Source organism: Puma concolor, chromosome A3, assembly GCF_028749965.1.
Source record: "Puma concolor isolate L17-30 chromosome A3, mPumCon1.1.hap2, whole genome shotgun sequence".
Taxonomy (NCBI): Eukaryota; Metazoa; Chordata; class Mammalia; order Carnivora; family Felidae; genus Puma; species Puma concolor.
This window is the reverse complement of record NC_141669.1, coordinates 61,240,294-61,257,517: the sequence shown is the minus strand read 5'-3', so window position 1 is coordinate 61,257,517 and position 17,224 is coordinate 61,240,294. Positions and strand designations below refer to the sequence as shown.

The 17,224-nt window shown below is 38.2% G+C and overlaps 1 protein-coding gene across 2 annotated transcripts in view; it reads right to left on the bottom strand.

The window, feature by feature from the left end:
• Nucleotides 1-914: 914 nt before the first annotated feature.
• The window catches only part of FAM161A (FAM161 centrosomal protein A), a 28,781-nt gene continuing 12,471 nt past the window's right edge, over nt 915-17,224 (bottom strand). Inside the window, exons 3-7 of one of the 2 annotated variants that reach the window (XM_025932404.2) lie at nt 14,569-15,726; nt 14,046-14,213; nt 11,652-11,751; nt 3,544-3,698; nt 915-3,104 (exon numbers count right to left, since the gene is read on the bottom strand). In XM_025932404.2, the coding sequence (XP_025788189.1) occupies nt 2,966-3,104; nt 3,544-3,698; nt 11,652-11,751; nt 14,046-14,213; nt 14,569-15,726 (1,720 nt within the window). In that variant the 3' untranslated portion in view covers nt 915-2,965. The remainder of the gene's footprint in view (nt 3,105-3,543; nt 3,699-11,651; nt 11,752-14,045; nt 14,214-14,568; nt 15,727-17,224) is intronic. The other variant, XM_025932405.2, reaches the window with a different exon arrangement.

Below are 17,224 nucleotides of genomic sequence, written 5' to 3'. Positions count from 1 at the left end.
TGGGTGGCTCAGTTGGTTAACCGTCTGACTCTTGTTTTCAGCTCAGGTCATGATCTCACAGTTTCTGAGTTCAAGTCTCGCGTCAGACTCTGTGTTGGCAGCACAGAGTCTTGCCAGAGATTGATTCTGTCTCCCTCTCCTTCTGCCCCTCCCCTGCTCTCTCTCAAAAATAAACAAAATTTATATATATATATTTTTAAAGACTGATTTGTGCCCATCACTGTGTAATGCCACACACTAAAGAAATCTTCCAGCAGCTATCAATTTGTTTTCTAAAAGAAAAATTGTGATTTTACATACAGATTTGAAACTGCCAGTGTCTTTTAAGTTTGGCTCCATGTTTGCCAGACTACTGTCTTTAAGAAAATGGCTCAAACATTTTTTTTTCAAGTTTATTTGTTTTTAGTCATCTCCACACCCAACATGGGACTCAAACTCGTACCCTGAGATCAACAGTTGCACATTCCACCAACTGAGCCAGACAGGCACCCCCAAACATCATTTCTAATACAATACTTAAATCATTTTGTAGCTAGTTGAAACAAAAGTATGGTTAGTTAAAGTTAAAAGTTTATTCAGGAATATTCTGTCTTCTGACATTATCATTTGAGTAGCCTGGTTTCCAAAGAGCTTTTTCCATACATGATTTCATCCAATCCCTCCTACAGCTACCCAAATAGACATTATTCCCATTTTTAAAGAAAAGAAAGCTGAACATTGGTACTAAAACCAAGTCCCACAGTGTCCCCATGAAACTGAGAAGGGACAGAATGAGGAGAAAATCCTTGGAAGCAAGTCATGTTTTAAATATTACAACATGTGGATTGTGTTTCACAGGCTTTCAATAAATTAGAAGGGAGATGCTTTAAATCCCTTGTGTACGCATGCCAAAATAATTATAATTAAAAACCATATTCATCTACTTATTCAAGCCTTTATTAAGTGCTTACCAGATGCACAATCCTGTACAAAATATTAAAGGAATACAAAATGAATTTTAAAATGGTGCCAACTCTCAAAGAGTTTACAATCTAATTATAGTGACAAATAGTTTTGGAACAAATGATAGGAAAGGGATTATAAGTAAACATGTGCCCTTGAGAAAAATCACCTTATTTTTTAATTAAAAGCATAAATTTCCAGTTGGGAATCACTGCTATTCTATACACCTTAATTAGTTCATCTTTAAAAAAAAATTTTTTTTAATGTTTAATTTTGAAAGAGAGAGAGACAGAGAGAGAAAGAGAGAGAAACAGAGAGACAGAGTATGAGTCGGGGAGGGGCAGAGAGAGAGGGAGACAGAATTTGAAGCAGGCTCCAGGCTCTGAGCTGTCAGCGCAAAGCCTGACACAGGGCTTGAACTCACAGAGTGCAAGATCATGACCTGAGCCAAAGTCGGAAGCTTTACTCACTGAGCCATGCAGGCGCCCCTAGTTCATCCTCTTTAAAGGAGGTTGTTTTTAGAAAAGAAAATGTCTTATCCTTACACATCTTTATGTCTGGTTTGAAGTTTTAAAACAAAAACTTGCTTAGAGAGGAAAAATAATAGATTCATAAACTCAAATTACCATAATTACAGAAAGACAAAATATGTTTGCAATTGTGTATATAAATTTGAGAACAACTGGGTCAAGTATTAAAGAGTTAAGTCTGGGGGTACCTTGGGGCGCCTGGATGGCTCAGTTGGTTGAGCGTCCGGCTTTGGCTCAGATCATGATCTTGCGATCTGTGAGTTCAAGCCCCACGTCGGGCTCTGTGCTGACAGCTCAGAGCCTGGAGCCTGTTTTGGATTCTGTGTCTCCCTCTCTCTCTCTGCCCCGCCCCCACTCATGCTCTGTCTCTCTCTGTCTCAGAAATAAATAAACATTAAAAAAAATATTTTTAAAAAAATCTGGGGGTACCTGGGTGGCTTAGTCAGTTGGGCATCCAACTTCGGCTCAGGTCACGATCTCAAGGTTCGTGAGTTCAAGCCCCGCATCTGGTTCGCTGCAGTCAGCACAGAGCCCACTTCAGATCCTCTGTCCCCTTGTCTCTGTCCCTCCCTGACTGTGCTCTCTCAAAAATAAATAAGACATTTAAAAAATTATTTTTTTAATAATAAAATAAAAAAGAGTTAAACATGAATTTCTTTGGAGATTTTCCTTGAACAAGTTATTATGCACAATTTCATCATATACACAATAGGGTTCATATTTACCTTCAATTAAGATTATAACTCAGATGCTTACAATTATTTCCATCATAATACACAGAATTAAAAAAATACTGATATAAAAACTTTTCTAATAATTTACACATCAAAAATAATTTGGAATAAGACTAGGGATAAAAAGAAAAAGTAATGATATAGTGTGGATAATTTAACAGCAAACTCTCAGTGCAGAAATGTATGCAAATTTGCAAGTATGTATTTTTTCTGTATTTTATTTAAAAAAAAATGGCTCAGATAAGACTTAAAATACCCAGTAAAACAAGTGTGAGGATTCATTTTGTGAGATGTATTGCAGAGGAAAAGAATGGGCAAATAGTGTAATTTTAAGATATTTATTGATTCAGGCTTCCGAGAAAAATGTTTTCAAATCACCAAAAGCCAATACTTCTCTCTGCTCTCAATGCTAAGCCATTTTTTTCCACCCCAAATAAGGAAGTAACATATATTTTTATAACTAGTTTGTGACAGCTGTGATTCTCAAATGCTTTTTAAAAATACAAGTGAGATCAAAGTTACACACAGACTATATGTAGCGATTAAAAAACCTGAATAGCCAAAGCTTTACTCTAACTGACCCAAAAACCATTCATTTGGCTGGATTTGGCCTTTTCAGGCTACACATGACTTTGCTCAAGAGCCCTGTACATATCACAAGGTTCCCACTGATGTTCTGAACACCACGAGCATGGATGCTAATGTCCAAGGCTGTAATTGACTGCAGGGGCTCAGACAGGAGACCCTACTGATTCCATGTTACTCCTTGACAGATTTCTCCTCTCCACTCTCTTCATCAGCTTCCTCTTTTTCCTTGTAAGAATCCTGGCTGTTGGTATCAATCAAATAATTTTCTTCCCCGTTCTCTCCTTCTTCTATTTTTTCTTCTTCATTAAGGCTGGAGGAAGAAATGTATCAATCTTTCACAGGAAAAATGATTTGGTTTAAAGGTCAACAAACTCTTTGCAATGTATGCCATCAAGTAGTCAGTCTTCCTCAAGTGTACGAACTCCGATTTATCAAGAAAACTCTATAAAAGTGTCAATTGGGAACTAACTTATTTCAAACCTTGATTGACTCTCAAAACTCCATTTGAAAGCATCTTAACTATTTTCATTATTTATGTCAGTCAGAATTTAAATTATTCTGCTTTAAAAACAAGATACCTCATCACCATGTAATGTTCTGAATGTGTCAAATGTTAAAATATCAATGTTTTACAACAATTCACATATGTTAGGTTAAGAGATCTTTTAAAAATACAGAACAGTTTTATGCTTTCCAGTAGGTAAGAATTATTTCAAAGGTAAACCATTTAGACATCTTATATATGTTACCTTTCTTTATCTTCAGTGAAACTTTTCATCTCTTGATTGCTGAAGAACTCAAATATTTTTCTACTTTGGCCTTTCTTTGAAACAAACTCATCGGATAGTCCTACTGCTTTTAGGGTGTTAGAATAATGCTTTTCTGCTGCCATTCTTGCATTTTTCTATAGGAAAGACAAACCTTTTTAGATGAGAACAAAAGACTTTAAATTTCCATTAAAGATGTATGGGTTAAAAGCTCCGGTGAAAATTAAATTCAATAATCACAGTTGGCTGGAAACAGGCAGACCCTCTGACGAGCAAACCCACTTGCAGGCATATTCCCAGAGAAAGTCCTACAGATGTGTCCCAAAAGACATGTACAAAAAACGTTCCAGATAATATAGTTTGTAACAACCCCAAACCAGAAACAACCCAAATACCCATCAATAACGGGATGGCTAAATAGTGGTCTATTCACACAACAGAGTAAAATAAAGCAATGATGATGAGTGAACTCTAGTTGTCCATGACAACATGGATTGATCTCACAAACATAATACTAAGCAAAAGAAGTAAACCACTAGACAATACATACAGAACGTATGATTCATTTACATAAAGTTCCCAAACAGGCAAAACTAAACTATACTTGTAGGGATAGGTACATAGGAAGGTAAAACTGCAAAAACAAACAAACAAAAAAACACAACAACAGTAATGACAAAAACAAGGAAATGCTTATCTCAGAAGTTACAATGGTGGTTACCTCCAGGGGAGTGGGGGAGGGTTTCGATCTGGGAAGGGCACACATGGTTTCTGGGGTGCTGGCAACGTTCTATTTGTTAACCTGGGTGGTAGCCACATGAATTTTGACCTATAGTTATTCTTTACACTATACCTGTTTTATATATTTTTAAAAATAGGCTTTTATGTTCAAGGATATCTGGAAAAATCAGGAAGAAAAGAAGTTCATCATAGTTGTCAGAAGTTTCTTTCATTTTATGTACCTCCTGTAATTTCTACTCTTTACATGCCACATCTCTAATCCATCAAAGATGATAAAATCATCACTGTTCTTGTCTTTACTCTGGAGGAAGCAATGGACACAGCAAGAAGGATAAGAATTTTGATCTGTGTTCAAATCTCCAGAATGTTGTTTCCTGGCTTTGGGACCCGTGGACCTGAGCTAAGATGACCCTCTCATACCTGAAGCAAGTTAGGAGTCATCACAGTTCCTGAGACCACAGGCTTTCCAGGGTCACAAGATGACTGGGGTTCACACTAGTGCCTCAGTTTTAGTCAACTTTTACCTCCTATGAGCGGATATGAACTAGTATGGGGCCAAGAATTGCCATCTGGGGGGTGCCTGGGTGGTTCAGTTGGTTAAGCAACTGACTCTTGGTTTCAGCTCGGGTCATGATCTCACGGTTTGTGGGTTGGAGCCTTGTGTCAGGCTCTGGACTGACAGCGTGGAGCCTGCTTGAGATTCTCTCTCTGTTTCTCTCTCTCTCCCCCCTTACCCATGCTCTCTTTCTCTCAAGGAAAGGAAAGGAAAGGAAAGGAAAGGAAAGGAAAGGAAAGGAAAGGAAAGGAAAGGAAAGGAAAGGAAAGGAAAGGAAAGGAAAGGAAAGGAAAAAATTGCCATCTGGACCTCCAACTAAAGCAAGGTGACTAGGAATACACTAGTTCCAGTGCCCCAGTGGCATCCCATATTGGAAAGAGTGTGGGGGAGTACCCAGTCTTACCCCCAAATATAACAAACAAAGAAATTAAGACACTCCCTCCACCCCCACTAAGGTTAAGCAGTTTGCTTAAGGTCACAAGGATAATGAGTGATAAAACCAAGTCTCTTGACCAGTTCCTAGGTCTGTTCCACTCCACCATGCTGCTTTCTCTAAGTAATAGTGGTCATCCTGGAGTTTGAAGGTGGCTTAAACCTGACTTCAGCAATGCAGGTGTCAGTATTGATTTGCCTAATCTACGGACTCCAGCATAATGAGGGAACATGGCGTCTAGTGTTCCATGGGAGAAACCAAAATAGCAAAGACCGATTACAATGGATAAACTACCACCAGTGATTTCCTGATGCTCTGAAAAACTGAAAAAGCACTACTAAATCCACCCACTATGATTAGCAACAATTTTTGGAAAAGTAAATAAAAATGCATTCAGAGGCTATGAATATCAACAGACAAGCCTCGAGGAACTGAAAGTCATGGCAAAGTGAGAAGATAAGAACTATGCCCCCAAGAATGTAAAGCAGAATAAGGAAACCCCAGACCTAACTTCAAATGCATTAAGAACAGTGTATGCTGATCTAAACAAATTAAATATAAGAGATATTAAAATGATACCAAAGTTAGTACTCATAAGTCTTCATTTGAATTTGGCTTAGAATTTAACATCTACTCAGTTAATAAACCCTGTGATTTCCAAGAAACAGGACAACACGGTTTGTTCTGTATTGGATCATAGGCTTACTCTGCTAGAGAATAACTCAACAGCAGCAAGACCACAATTAGCCCTAATAAGGGGATAATGCATAAAGTTGTGAGTGAATTTATGAAATAACAGCTGTTAATTAGCAGCAAAAGTCACAGCAAAACAGGCTGCGAGAAAAAAATTGTACTAATTTATGTTAACAAAACCAAAGCAATGGTGAGTCACTGCCAGTCACTCTATATATAGAATTAATTACCTTTTAATATTTTATATCATGGAGAATAGTGTATAATTATTCTTTAAAAATTTTTTTAAGTTTATTTACTTATTTTGAGAGACAGGGAGAGAGAGAGAACAGGGGAGAAGCAGAGAGAGGGAAAGAGAAAGAATCCCAAGCAGGGTCCACACTGCCAGCGTAGAGCCCAACGTGGGGCTCCAACTCATGAACCACAAGATCATGACCTGAGCTGAAACCAAGAGTCAATTAACCGACTGAGCCACCCAGGCACCCCTAGTGTATAATTATTCTTAATTGAAACAAACATTTCTGGGGCGCCTGGGTGGCTCAGTACATTGAGCGTCTGACTTCAGCTCGGTCATGATCTCACAGTCTATGAGTTCGAGCCGCATGTCGGGCTCTGCACCGACAGCTCAGAGCCTGGAGTCTGCTTCAGATTCTGTCTCCCTCTCTCTCTGCCCCTCCCCCTGCTCATGCTCTGTCTCTGTCTCAAAAATAAATAAAAACATTAAAAAAAATAAAAAAATAAATTTTGAAATAAACATTTCTTCCTTGCATTTCACCATGCAAAAGAATTATAGACAATGAAATAAAAGGAGCAATTAAAATAACTATGATTATTTTATTTTACTACCAAATACTGCAAAAGAAAACTAGTGTTTCTTCTACAGGAAACCAAAATAACATGCAATGATGAGTTTGTCTACAAATCAGTGCCCTCATTTGAAGGGGGGAAAGTACTTATTTTTCATAACCATAAGTTTCATTTATATCAATTATGTCATTTATTTAATTACTGAATACTTATTTTGTAACAAGTCCTCATGGAAGGTAGTGGGTATAGACACAGGAAAGTGTTTTGGATAAAGGGAACAGCATATGTTAGGGCGAGAAGCGGCGGAAGTAGCATCAGCTATGAAACTGACCTAGGTTTTCAACATTTAAAACTTCTTCATGGGTTTAATTTCACATGACTACTTACTTTGCCTCATTTTCTCTGTGCTTAGAAACTGGGAATTCAAAGCATGGCAAAACGGCTTACTCACGCTGAGACTCATCACTAATAGGTCAGGGCAGTGCTCGCAGCCTGGGCTAATACCCACCCCCCACCCCCCCCCCAAAATGAGTATCTGGCTAATTTGATCATGACAGTTCAGTTTTGGTTCAACAAATGCTTAACATCTCTGTGCCAGATGTTCTCCTAGGTGCTGGGTGCTGGAAATACAAAGATTTGACCACAACCTTCAAAAGTAACTAGCTAGAAGGGAAGAGAGATCCTGAAACAGATAATTTCCCACACAATGTAGCAGGAGCAAATACAGAGGTATGCTGAGGGTAATAAAAAAAAAAACAGAGGAAAGGGTACTCAATCCAACCTGGGAAACAATTCAAGAAGTGATTTTATAGGAAGACTTGAAAGATCAGGAGGAAAAATAGGAAGAAGCTCTAAGAGTGTTCAGAAACAGCATCAACAAAGATTTCAAGTTTGAAACTAGTAGTCTGGTATGATCTGAAAGAAAAGTTTCTGAAAGAAACTAGTTAACCTCTTTAGAGGTTAACAGGGATCAGAAAGTAGAGGATCTATACATGCTAAGATTCATGGGGTTATCTTCTGGGAGAAAGCAGGACAGCTTAGTGTTAAGTGCTTGGAAGGATTGACTTGGGTCCAACCTTAGTTCCATTACTAACTATGAATCTTACTACTTACATTCTTTGAACTTCAGCTTTTTCCTCTGTAATATAGGAATAGCCACTTTGGGAGGCCAAAGCCTCTGACTGGCTCAGGCCATGATCTCACAGTTTGTGAGTTCGAGCCCCGCATCAGGTTCTGTGCTAACAGCGTGGAACCTGCTTTGGATCTTGGGTCTCCCTCTCTCTCTCTCTGCCCCTCCCCTGCTTGCATCTCTCTCTCTCAAAAATAAATAAACTTTCAAAAAAGGAATACCCACTTTGTAATATTGTTTGAAGAAGTCAGTGACAAGATTTCTTTCTTTTTTTTTTTTTTTTTTTTTTTTTTAGTTTTTTAAAGTTTATTTTGAGAGGGGGAGAGGGCACAAGCATGGGAAGGTCAGAGAGAGAGGGAAGAGAGAATCCCAAGCAGCCTCCACACTTAAGTGCAGAGCCTGATGCAGGGCTCAAACTCACAAACCAGGAGAACATGACCTGACCCAAAACCAAGAAAGAGTTAGCCACTTAACCCACTGAACCACCAGGTGCCCCAAGATCTCTTGATACCATTCACTGAAAATGAGAACGAGTGGAATCAGTGAAAATGGATGATCATCATTGTTATCAGAGATTATTTACTACATATTCAGGGTTAAGATTTGGCAAGGGAACGGGAATAGTAAAGTGAAGATATAATGGGTGGCTTTGCAAAGAGCAAGGCAGGAAAATGAGTCAAACCATTACAATAACTCACACAGGAGACAACAGAGATTTCACCTAGCATTTCACCATCGGGAATGGAGAAAGGCAGGTCCAAATATTATTTAGGAAGAAAACTTTCCAGGTCTCTCAGAAGCAACTGAAAGAGGGAGGCAAAGTGGTTCCCAATCACCAAAACTATGGTCCAATAAAAATAGGAAATCAGGGGCGCCTGGGTGGCGCAGTCGGTTAAGCGTCCGACTTCAGCCAGGTCACGATCTCGCGGTCCGTGAGTTCGAGCCCCGCGTCAGGCTCTGGGCTGATGGCTCGGAGCCTGGAGCCTGTTTCCAATTCTGTGTCTCCCTCTCTCTCTGCCCCTCCCCCGTTCATGCTCTGTCTCTCTCTGTCCCAAAAATAAATAAAAAACGTTGAAAAAAAATAAAAAAAAAAATAAAAAACATTGATTGCTTCAATGGTTTTAAAAAAAAAAAAAAATAGGAAATCAAAGAGGAAGATCTAGTTTCAGGCAAGATGAATGTAAGATACCTGTGGGAAATCTCTGTAGACAGAGCCACCAGACAAACAGACATAAAAGCCTGCAGCTGGGAGCTGGAAATAACTATTTTAGGAGCTAAAAGTCAATCACTTTATGCTAAATAGAACAGCTTATGATGATTTTTCCAAGTTGAAACTGAGATTTTAAAAAAAGAAACCCACCGCTTAAAATGAAAAGCATTACATAAAATTATATACAAATCTGTAAGTAAAGGGTTCCCATAACTTTGAGAGGCTGTAATGTGTAAATTCAGTTACAATACATGTCTCTGTCCTCAGTGAGTCACTGAGAAGAAGAGTCCTATAATGCTAACAGGAAGCTCCAAATGTAACAGGTTGAAATTCACAACACCTGTAACTTCCAGTGATTCTATTGTTAAGCTATGTCACCCATTAGAACACCTCCCTTTTGAGAGGGATGTGAAATTGACAAATATTTTTTAGGGGGAGATTATAAAACCGAGTACAAATTTAGTAAAATCAGGGTTCATTGTCCATACGATCTAATTATTTTTCCAGTGAAAAGGAAGTGCTTTCAGTAATTGTAGGTAAGAATGAAAATTACAGACTCACTTAAAAAAAAAATCAACAAAATGAAAAGGCAATGTACTGGATGGAGAAAATATCTGCATATCATTTATCTGATAAGGGGTTAACATTCAAAATATATAAAGAACTCATACAAGTCAACAGCAAAAAAACAAATAATCCAATTTAAAATGGGCAAATGATCCGAATATTGTTCCAAAGAAGATATTCAAATGGCCAACAGATATATGAAAAGATGCTCAACATCACTAGTCATCAGAGAAATACTAATCAAAACCACAATGAGATACTACCTCACACCTGTCACAATGGCTATATCAAAAAGACGAGAGATAACAAATGCTAGTGAGGAGGTAGAGAAAAGGGAACCCTTGTGTACTGTTGGTAGGACTGTAAATGGAAAACAGTACAGAGGTTCCTGAAAAAATTAAAAATAGAAATATGAGGGGCACCTGGGTGGCTCAGTTCGCTGAATGTCCGACTCTTGACTTCAGCTCAGATCATGACCTTGTAGTTTGTGGGTTCGAGCCCCATGTCAGACTCTGCACTGACCATGCAGGGCTTGCTTGGGATTCTCTGTCTCCCTCTCTCTGCCCCTCCCCTGCTCTCTCTCACTCTCTCAAAAATACATAAATAAACAGTAAAATAAACAAGATAGAAATAGAAATATGATAGAATCCAGCAATGTCCAACTTCTTGGCATTTATTTGAAGGAAACAAAATCACCATGTTAAAGAGATTATCTGTGCCCTCACATTCAATGCATTACTATTTACAATAGCCAAGATATGGAAACAAAATAAGTGTCCATCAAAAGATTAATGGATAAAGAAAATGTGGTATATATGCAGTGGAATACTATTCAGCCACAAAAAGGGAAATCCTGCCATATGCAATGATATAGATGGACTTTGAGGACTTTATGCTAAATGAAATAAATCAGAGGAAGACAAATTCTGTATGATCTCACTATATGTGGAATCTAAAAGCAAAAACAGAAGAAACTCATAGAAAAACAGATCAGATTTGTGGTTACCAAGGGAGTTGGATGAAAGTGGTCAAAGGTATAAACCTCTAGTTTCAAGATAAATAAGTACTGGGAATGTAATGTACAACATGATGACTCTGTTAATACCACTGTATGGTATATATGCTAAGGTATAAGATGCTAAGAGGGGCACCTGGGTGGTTCAGTCTGTTAGGCTTCCAACTTCACCTCAGGTCAGGATTTCGCAGTTTGTGAGTTCAAGCCCTGCATCAGGCTCTCTGCTGTCATCACAGTGCCCACTTCGGATCCTCTGTCCCCCCCTCTCTCTCACCCTCTCCCCTGTTCACACTCTCTCACTCTCTCTCAAAAATAAATAAACTTTAAAAATATATATATTTTTTAAAAAGCTGCCGAGAGAGTAACCCCTAAAAGTTTAGATCTAGTAAATCCTAAAAGTTTGGTGACTACATGAAGTGATGGTTATTAACTGAACTTGTGGTGGTAATCATTTTGCAATATATGTATACCAACTCACTACGTTGTACACCTTAAATTTATACAGTGCTCTAAGTCAATTATATCTCAATGAAACTGGAAAAGAAACTGGCAGAAATAAATCTGATTCCATTAGCATTTTGTTTCATTTTTTAATTCTTCAAAGACTTACAAATCGGTATCATGAAGGCTCACCTTAATATCCGGCTAAGTTGGTATTAAAAAGAAAAGACCAGCCATGAAAAACAGGCTGTGAAACATTTTGAATACGACTGGATTAGCAGCATGTTATCAAGCTGACATGTCTTATCAACAAGATTCAATGCTCAGATTTGAGCAAAAACTTACTTGACTGATTTGATGAAGCTGTCACAGAAACAGTATGTCTCAATAAATTGTATACAACATATAAAAAAAATGGACTGTAAATTAGGAGCTAGAGATGCTAAATTAAAAAAAAAAAAAGGCTGACAGTAGCTCTTAAATTCCAACAAACACAACCTGAGCAACTCTTTCAAATAGTAGCGGCCTGTTTTTTAATTTTTCTTCTCTCTCTTCTAGTTCTCGTTGGTATTCTCTCATCCTTTCCTTTTCACTCTTTCTAAAATCAAATAAAAGGAACAGCATTTTAAAAAGAAATAATAACTTGCACATATAACATTTAGCTTAGATGACAGATCAGAAGTTAAATTATGAGCACAGCTTACAGTTTACCACAATTCCTTTCCTAGACTGGTAAATTTTTATGGACTGCAGAATAAAAATCCTAGGTTGTGAGAACACACCTTTACATACTGGGAACAATCTGGATACTCTGATGTTTCTGAAATCTTCAAGATTTTTTTTTTTTATTTTTTTTTCAACATTTATTTATTTTTTGGGACAGAGAGAGACACAGCATGAACGGGGGAGGGGCAGAGAGAGAGGGAGACACAGAATCGGAAACAGGCTCCAGGCTCTGAGCCATCAGCCCAGAGCCCGATGCGGGGCTCGAACTCCCGGACCGCGAGATCGTGACCTGGCTGAAGTCGGACACTTAACCGACTGCGCCACCCAGGCGCCCCTGAAATCTTCAAGATTTTTAAAAAATTATGTATTAAAATGCTTCAAACTGGCCTGAAGAGATGAATGAACACCCTCTTATCTCATTTGTAAGTGAAAAAAAAAACAAGAAAATTTAGTTCAAATTAGATATCTTTTCTTTAAGGAATTTCTTCTGAAAAACAAGACCTTGCTCCTTCTTTTTCCTCATAAGTGAGATCTATAAATCGGTGGCAGAGTGAATTAAATGGGAGCAGGTCAGGGGAGAAATGGGGACTATGGGAATAGAACATATAGAAAAAAGGAAGCAAAATACATAAATCTACAATAAATGTACTTACTACTTGGATAAGATCCTATAATGAACTAAATTATGCTATTTCCTCTATGTAAAATATACTAACTTTACCAAGATAATAAGATTTCATGGATTAGAGAAAATAATTGTACTATAAAATGCTAATTATGCTTAATTATACACAAGATTGGTATTATGAAAAATCCAGTTTACTTTCTTAGGGTGAACAGTATATTTCTAAAAATTATTGCTCAAGTTCATCAAATTAAGCTCCCTCTATCACTGAATTACACTGATATATATTATAAGGGATATAAACATAATATACATTATAAAAGAATATAATTATTATTATAAATAAAAATTTACAATTAAAAAGGAATACTCATAATTAAAAGCAAATACAGGGGTGCCTGTATGGCTTAGTCGGTTGAGTGTCTGACTCTTGATTTAAGCTCAAGTCATGATCCCAGGGTTGTGGGATCGAGTCCTGCATTGGGCTCTGCGCTGAATCTGAAGCCTGCTTAGAATTCTTTCTCTCTGCCTCTCTTCCCCACTCCTGCACTCTCTCTCTAAAATAAAATCATAAAATAAATAAAATATAAAAAATAAAAGCAAATATAATTTGGGGGGTACTTATAAATCAGATTAAAAATTAATTAATCATATTACTTACCCAGCTTAGGGGGGAGATATTTTCCTACTTAAACATGAACATTTTTACATAAAAATGTTCCTCTGGAACACTGGTTTTCAAACTTTGTGCTGCAGAATTCCAGTGTTCGTGAAGGGGTTCTGCAAATATTTTTATTTATTTATATTCAAACTGCAACGGAATGCAATACACACCACTAAACATTTATACACATGTGTTAACTGACACACATAACTGATGTTATTTAACATCAGTGTGTTAATTTGTGATATTAGATTTCACGCAGACCTCAGAACAAAGCTCTGTGACATATTTATTTATTGAAGAATATTCTTAGATTACATGGTAAGCTATTAAAAAAGAGCTTTGTGTGAATCAAAATTTTTCTATGGTTACTGAAATTAAAATTAAAAACTTAAAAAAAGATTTTTCTCAATATTGTACTGTGCAATCAAAAATAGTATAAAGAAGGAGCACCTGGCTACCTCAATCAGTAGAGCATACGACCCTTGATCTCAGGGTTGTATCATGTTCAAGCCCAACAATGGACATGGAACCTACTTAAAAAAAAAAAAAAAAAAGTATAAAGTATAAAAAAAAGTATAAAAAAAGATTAGATACTAACATAAAATTATGTTAGTATCTATGAACTATGGCCACAATCAATATGAAATGTTTCAATTCATCAATATGGCTTTATGGTCCTTACCATGAGGTGAGTACATATGGTGGTTCTCACCATGAGGTGAGTGTGAATGAGAATGTGTGTACGTTGAATTTAAGTAACCTATGGCAACTTAATCTGGAAACTAAAATACTAATCAATCTGTTCATATATCGTATCCACTGAAAGAAAGTTTGAAAACCAGTGATCTGGAGGTTCAGGATTCTTTTATGATACCTGAGAGACAAGACTCTGGATTTAGACATTTGAGCTAAACTTTGATGTGAGTCATAAGCCTTAGCCCGGGTCATCAGGAGTTTCTGCAATTCTTTCATCCTTTGCTTCTGCTTAGTTAGGATCCGACTTCTTTCTTCTTCCAACATTTTCTTTTCCTCAAGTGATCTCCTGAGGGCAACAAACTAAGGCTTAATTCACTTTAAGCCAGTGAGAATGCTGTTTAGCAAAAATTTAACACGGGAAAATTCAAAGGTTGAAAAAAGGCAACCTTTTGTGAAGGCTCTGACTTGCAAAACTAGAAATCAACAGGCTAACCTTTTCTATCCCCAAAGATTCATAAAATACAAAATACATTCATTTCTTAGCAGAACACCCTCTGGCAAAATACTCTATATTATACGGTAAAATATATCACCAAATATAATTTTTTCACATTTTCAAATTCACCAACATAAAATCAACAGAGCTGCAAACACGATTTTAGCAACCACGAGTCAGCTGGTACGATATCCTAGTTATTTACCTTGTGGCTTGTTCTCTTCCTCTGGAAGACACTGTGGGCATTGGAGGGTTGCAGTTACAAGGCACAGGCTTTGCACTTGCACTTCTTGCTGGTGACTTGTGCCTTGGAGACAGATAAGCCCGTATTTCTTTTAAATGTTCTTCATCTGCTGCAACGTCTGCCAAAATTTTCTCTCTCTGAGTGGATGCATTGGAGGCTGCGTGAAGATCAGATGGTTTACGGACAGTTAGGAATTTTGAAAACTTCTGTTTCGAGCGGTGTTTCTGATATCTCTCGGGAAGGTCTTCAAAATCAGCAGTTTGCCACCTAAAGTTGTGTTTACACTTCAACTTTTCAGCCTGTTCAGGACCCTTGAGCTTCCTTGCAGCACAACTTCTGTGACCTGATCTGCGAGGCAGAGGGGATGAATTCTGTAAAAGCTCTTGGGCTCTCAGTTGCATCCTAATGTTTCTATACGGCTCTTCTAACTTTCCATTGGTAACCGAACCATAAGTAGACCGAGGTATAGGTCTGGCCTTAAATCGATTTGCTTTCTTTTTAGACTTAAACAAGTCTCTCATCTGCTTATCCCGGATTGCTTGCTTCTGTTCCTCCCTTGCGATAAACTTAAATGGCTTTTGTGAGGCCAAAAGAGCTTCTTTGTTTTTCTCCTTCATATATCTCCTGCGTTCTTCATTTTGCTTGACTATGTCATGATAAAGGGGGAAAAAGACAAATGCAGGAACTGGATTGGCTCGGAATTTTTTCTTACACTCTGATTCCTCCTCTTGTTTTTTGAGCAGTTGGTGTACCATTTCAATATCTGGCTTAGATTTCATGTTTGCTTCTTTTTTCCTCTGTTCCCTAATCATCATCTGAAAAGGTTCAGGTACTGTAACCTTTGGTACCCATTCTCTTGGTTTCTTCTTTGTTTTTTCAACTGGGAAGTCAGCATGTCCACACTGAATATAATCTTCAACAGAGAAGTTTGTCCACATGTTGTTGATCAGTTCTTTAGCATAGCTCATCACTCTCTTTTTCTCAGGACACTCTTTTTCTAAGTTGGGCAACTCATCTTCAGAGGAAGACATAATCAAGGAGGAACATTGCCCTAAATCAGGCTCTGAAAAGGATGTCATTAATGAGATACGGTGATAGGAGTTCTTTTCTGATTCAGACCTAAATGAGAAGAATAATTAGATTATGCTCTCAGTTGCATGTGACCAAATATACAAATTAAGAACTAGATATTTTCTGTTTTTTCTTTTAATTTAAAACAAATTTTTTTAAATGTTTAATTTTGAGAGAGAGAATATGAGTGGGAGAGAGGCAGAGAGAGAGGGAGACACGGAATCCGAAGCAGGCTCCAGGCTCTGAGCTGTCAGCACAGAGCCAGACGCAGGGCTCGAACTTGTGAACTGCAAGATCATGACCTGAGCTGAAGTCAGACGCTTAACCGACTGAGCCAGTCAGGCATCCTGTGCACTATATATTTTCTAAGATCAAGGTATAATCAGTTAGAAGATAAGAGCCTATAGATAAGGCTTCTAATTATCACTTTTATTTAGAATAGAGTTAAGAGATGCCTATAAATTATCTAAAATTCAACTCCCTCACATTACAGGGGAACCTGAGACAGCAGAGGCTCCTTGGGTGTAAACTTTATTCCATTCTCTACACGTTTTCCAGAGTCACCATCTTAAAACATACATATAATCATGTCACTCCGCTTCTTGAAACTTTTCTATGATTTGTCATTGTAACAAAGTCAAGTCTAGATTATAAAGCCCTTCAAGGCTAGCCGCTGTCTGCCTTTCCGTTTCACCTCTTGCTTCTCTCTACTTCCAGTTTCCAAACATTTTTTTCTTAATGTTTATTTTATTTTCCAGAGCGAGAGACAGAGTACAAGCAGGGGAGGGGCAGAGAGAGAGGGACACACAAAATCTGAAGGAGGCTCCAGGCTCTGAGCTGTCAGTACAGAGCCCGATGCAGGACTCGAACTCAGAAACCGCGAGATCATGACCTGAGCTGAAGTTGGACACAACCAACTGAGCCACCCAGGTGCCCCTCCGGTTTCTAATCTTAAGTTATATCCAATCACATGAAGTTCTTCACACACACCATGATTTCTCATGCTGCCACGCCTCTGCACACATGGTTTCTTTTTTTTAAACATTTTCTTTTTAAATTTTTCAACGTTTTTATTTATTTTTGGGACAGAGAGAGACAGAGCATGAACGGGGGAGGGGCAGAGAGAGAGAGGGAGACACAGAATCGGAAACAGGCTCCAGGCTCCGAGCCATCAGCCCAGAGCCTGACGCGGGGCTCGAACTCACGGACCACGAGATCGTGACCTGGCTGAAGTCGGACGCTTAACCGACTGAGCCACCCAGGCGCCCCGTTTCTGTTGCCTAGAAGCCCACTCCTGGCTTCCCGCATCTGCTACAGCTATGCCTCCTTTAAGACTGAACTTAGATATGACAGTTCTGTAGAAAATTCCTGCCTGCATCCCTCTACCAACACCATAACATAATCAATTGTTTCTTCTTCTGTCTCTATAACACTGTTACATCATGTTGTATTGTAATTTTTGGTTCTCAGCTAGTTCTTTGAGCTCCTCGAGGGCATCTCGATTTTGGCTCCTCAGGGGCCAGGCAACGACTGGCACACGGGAGAT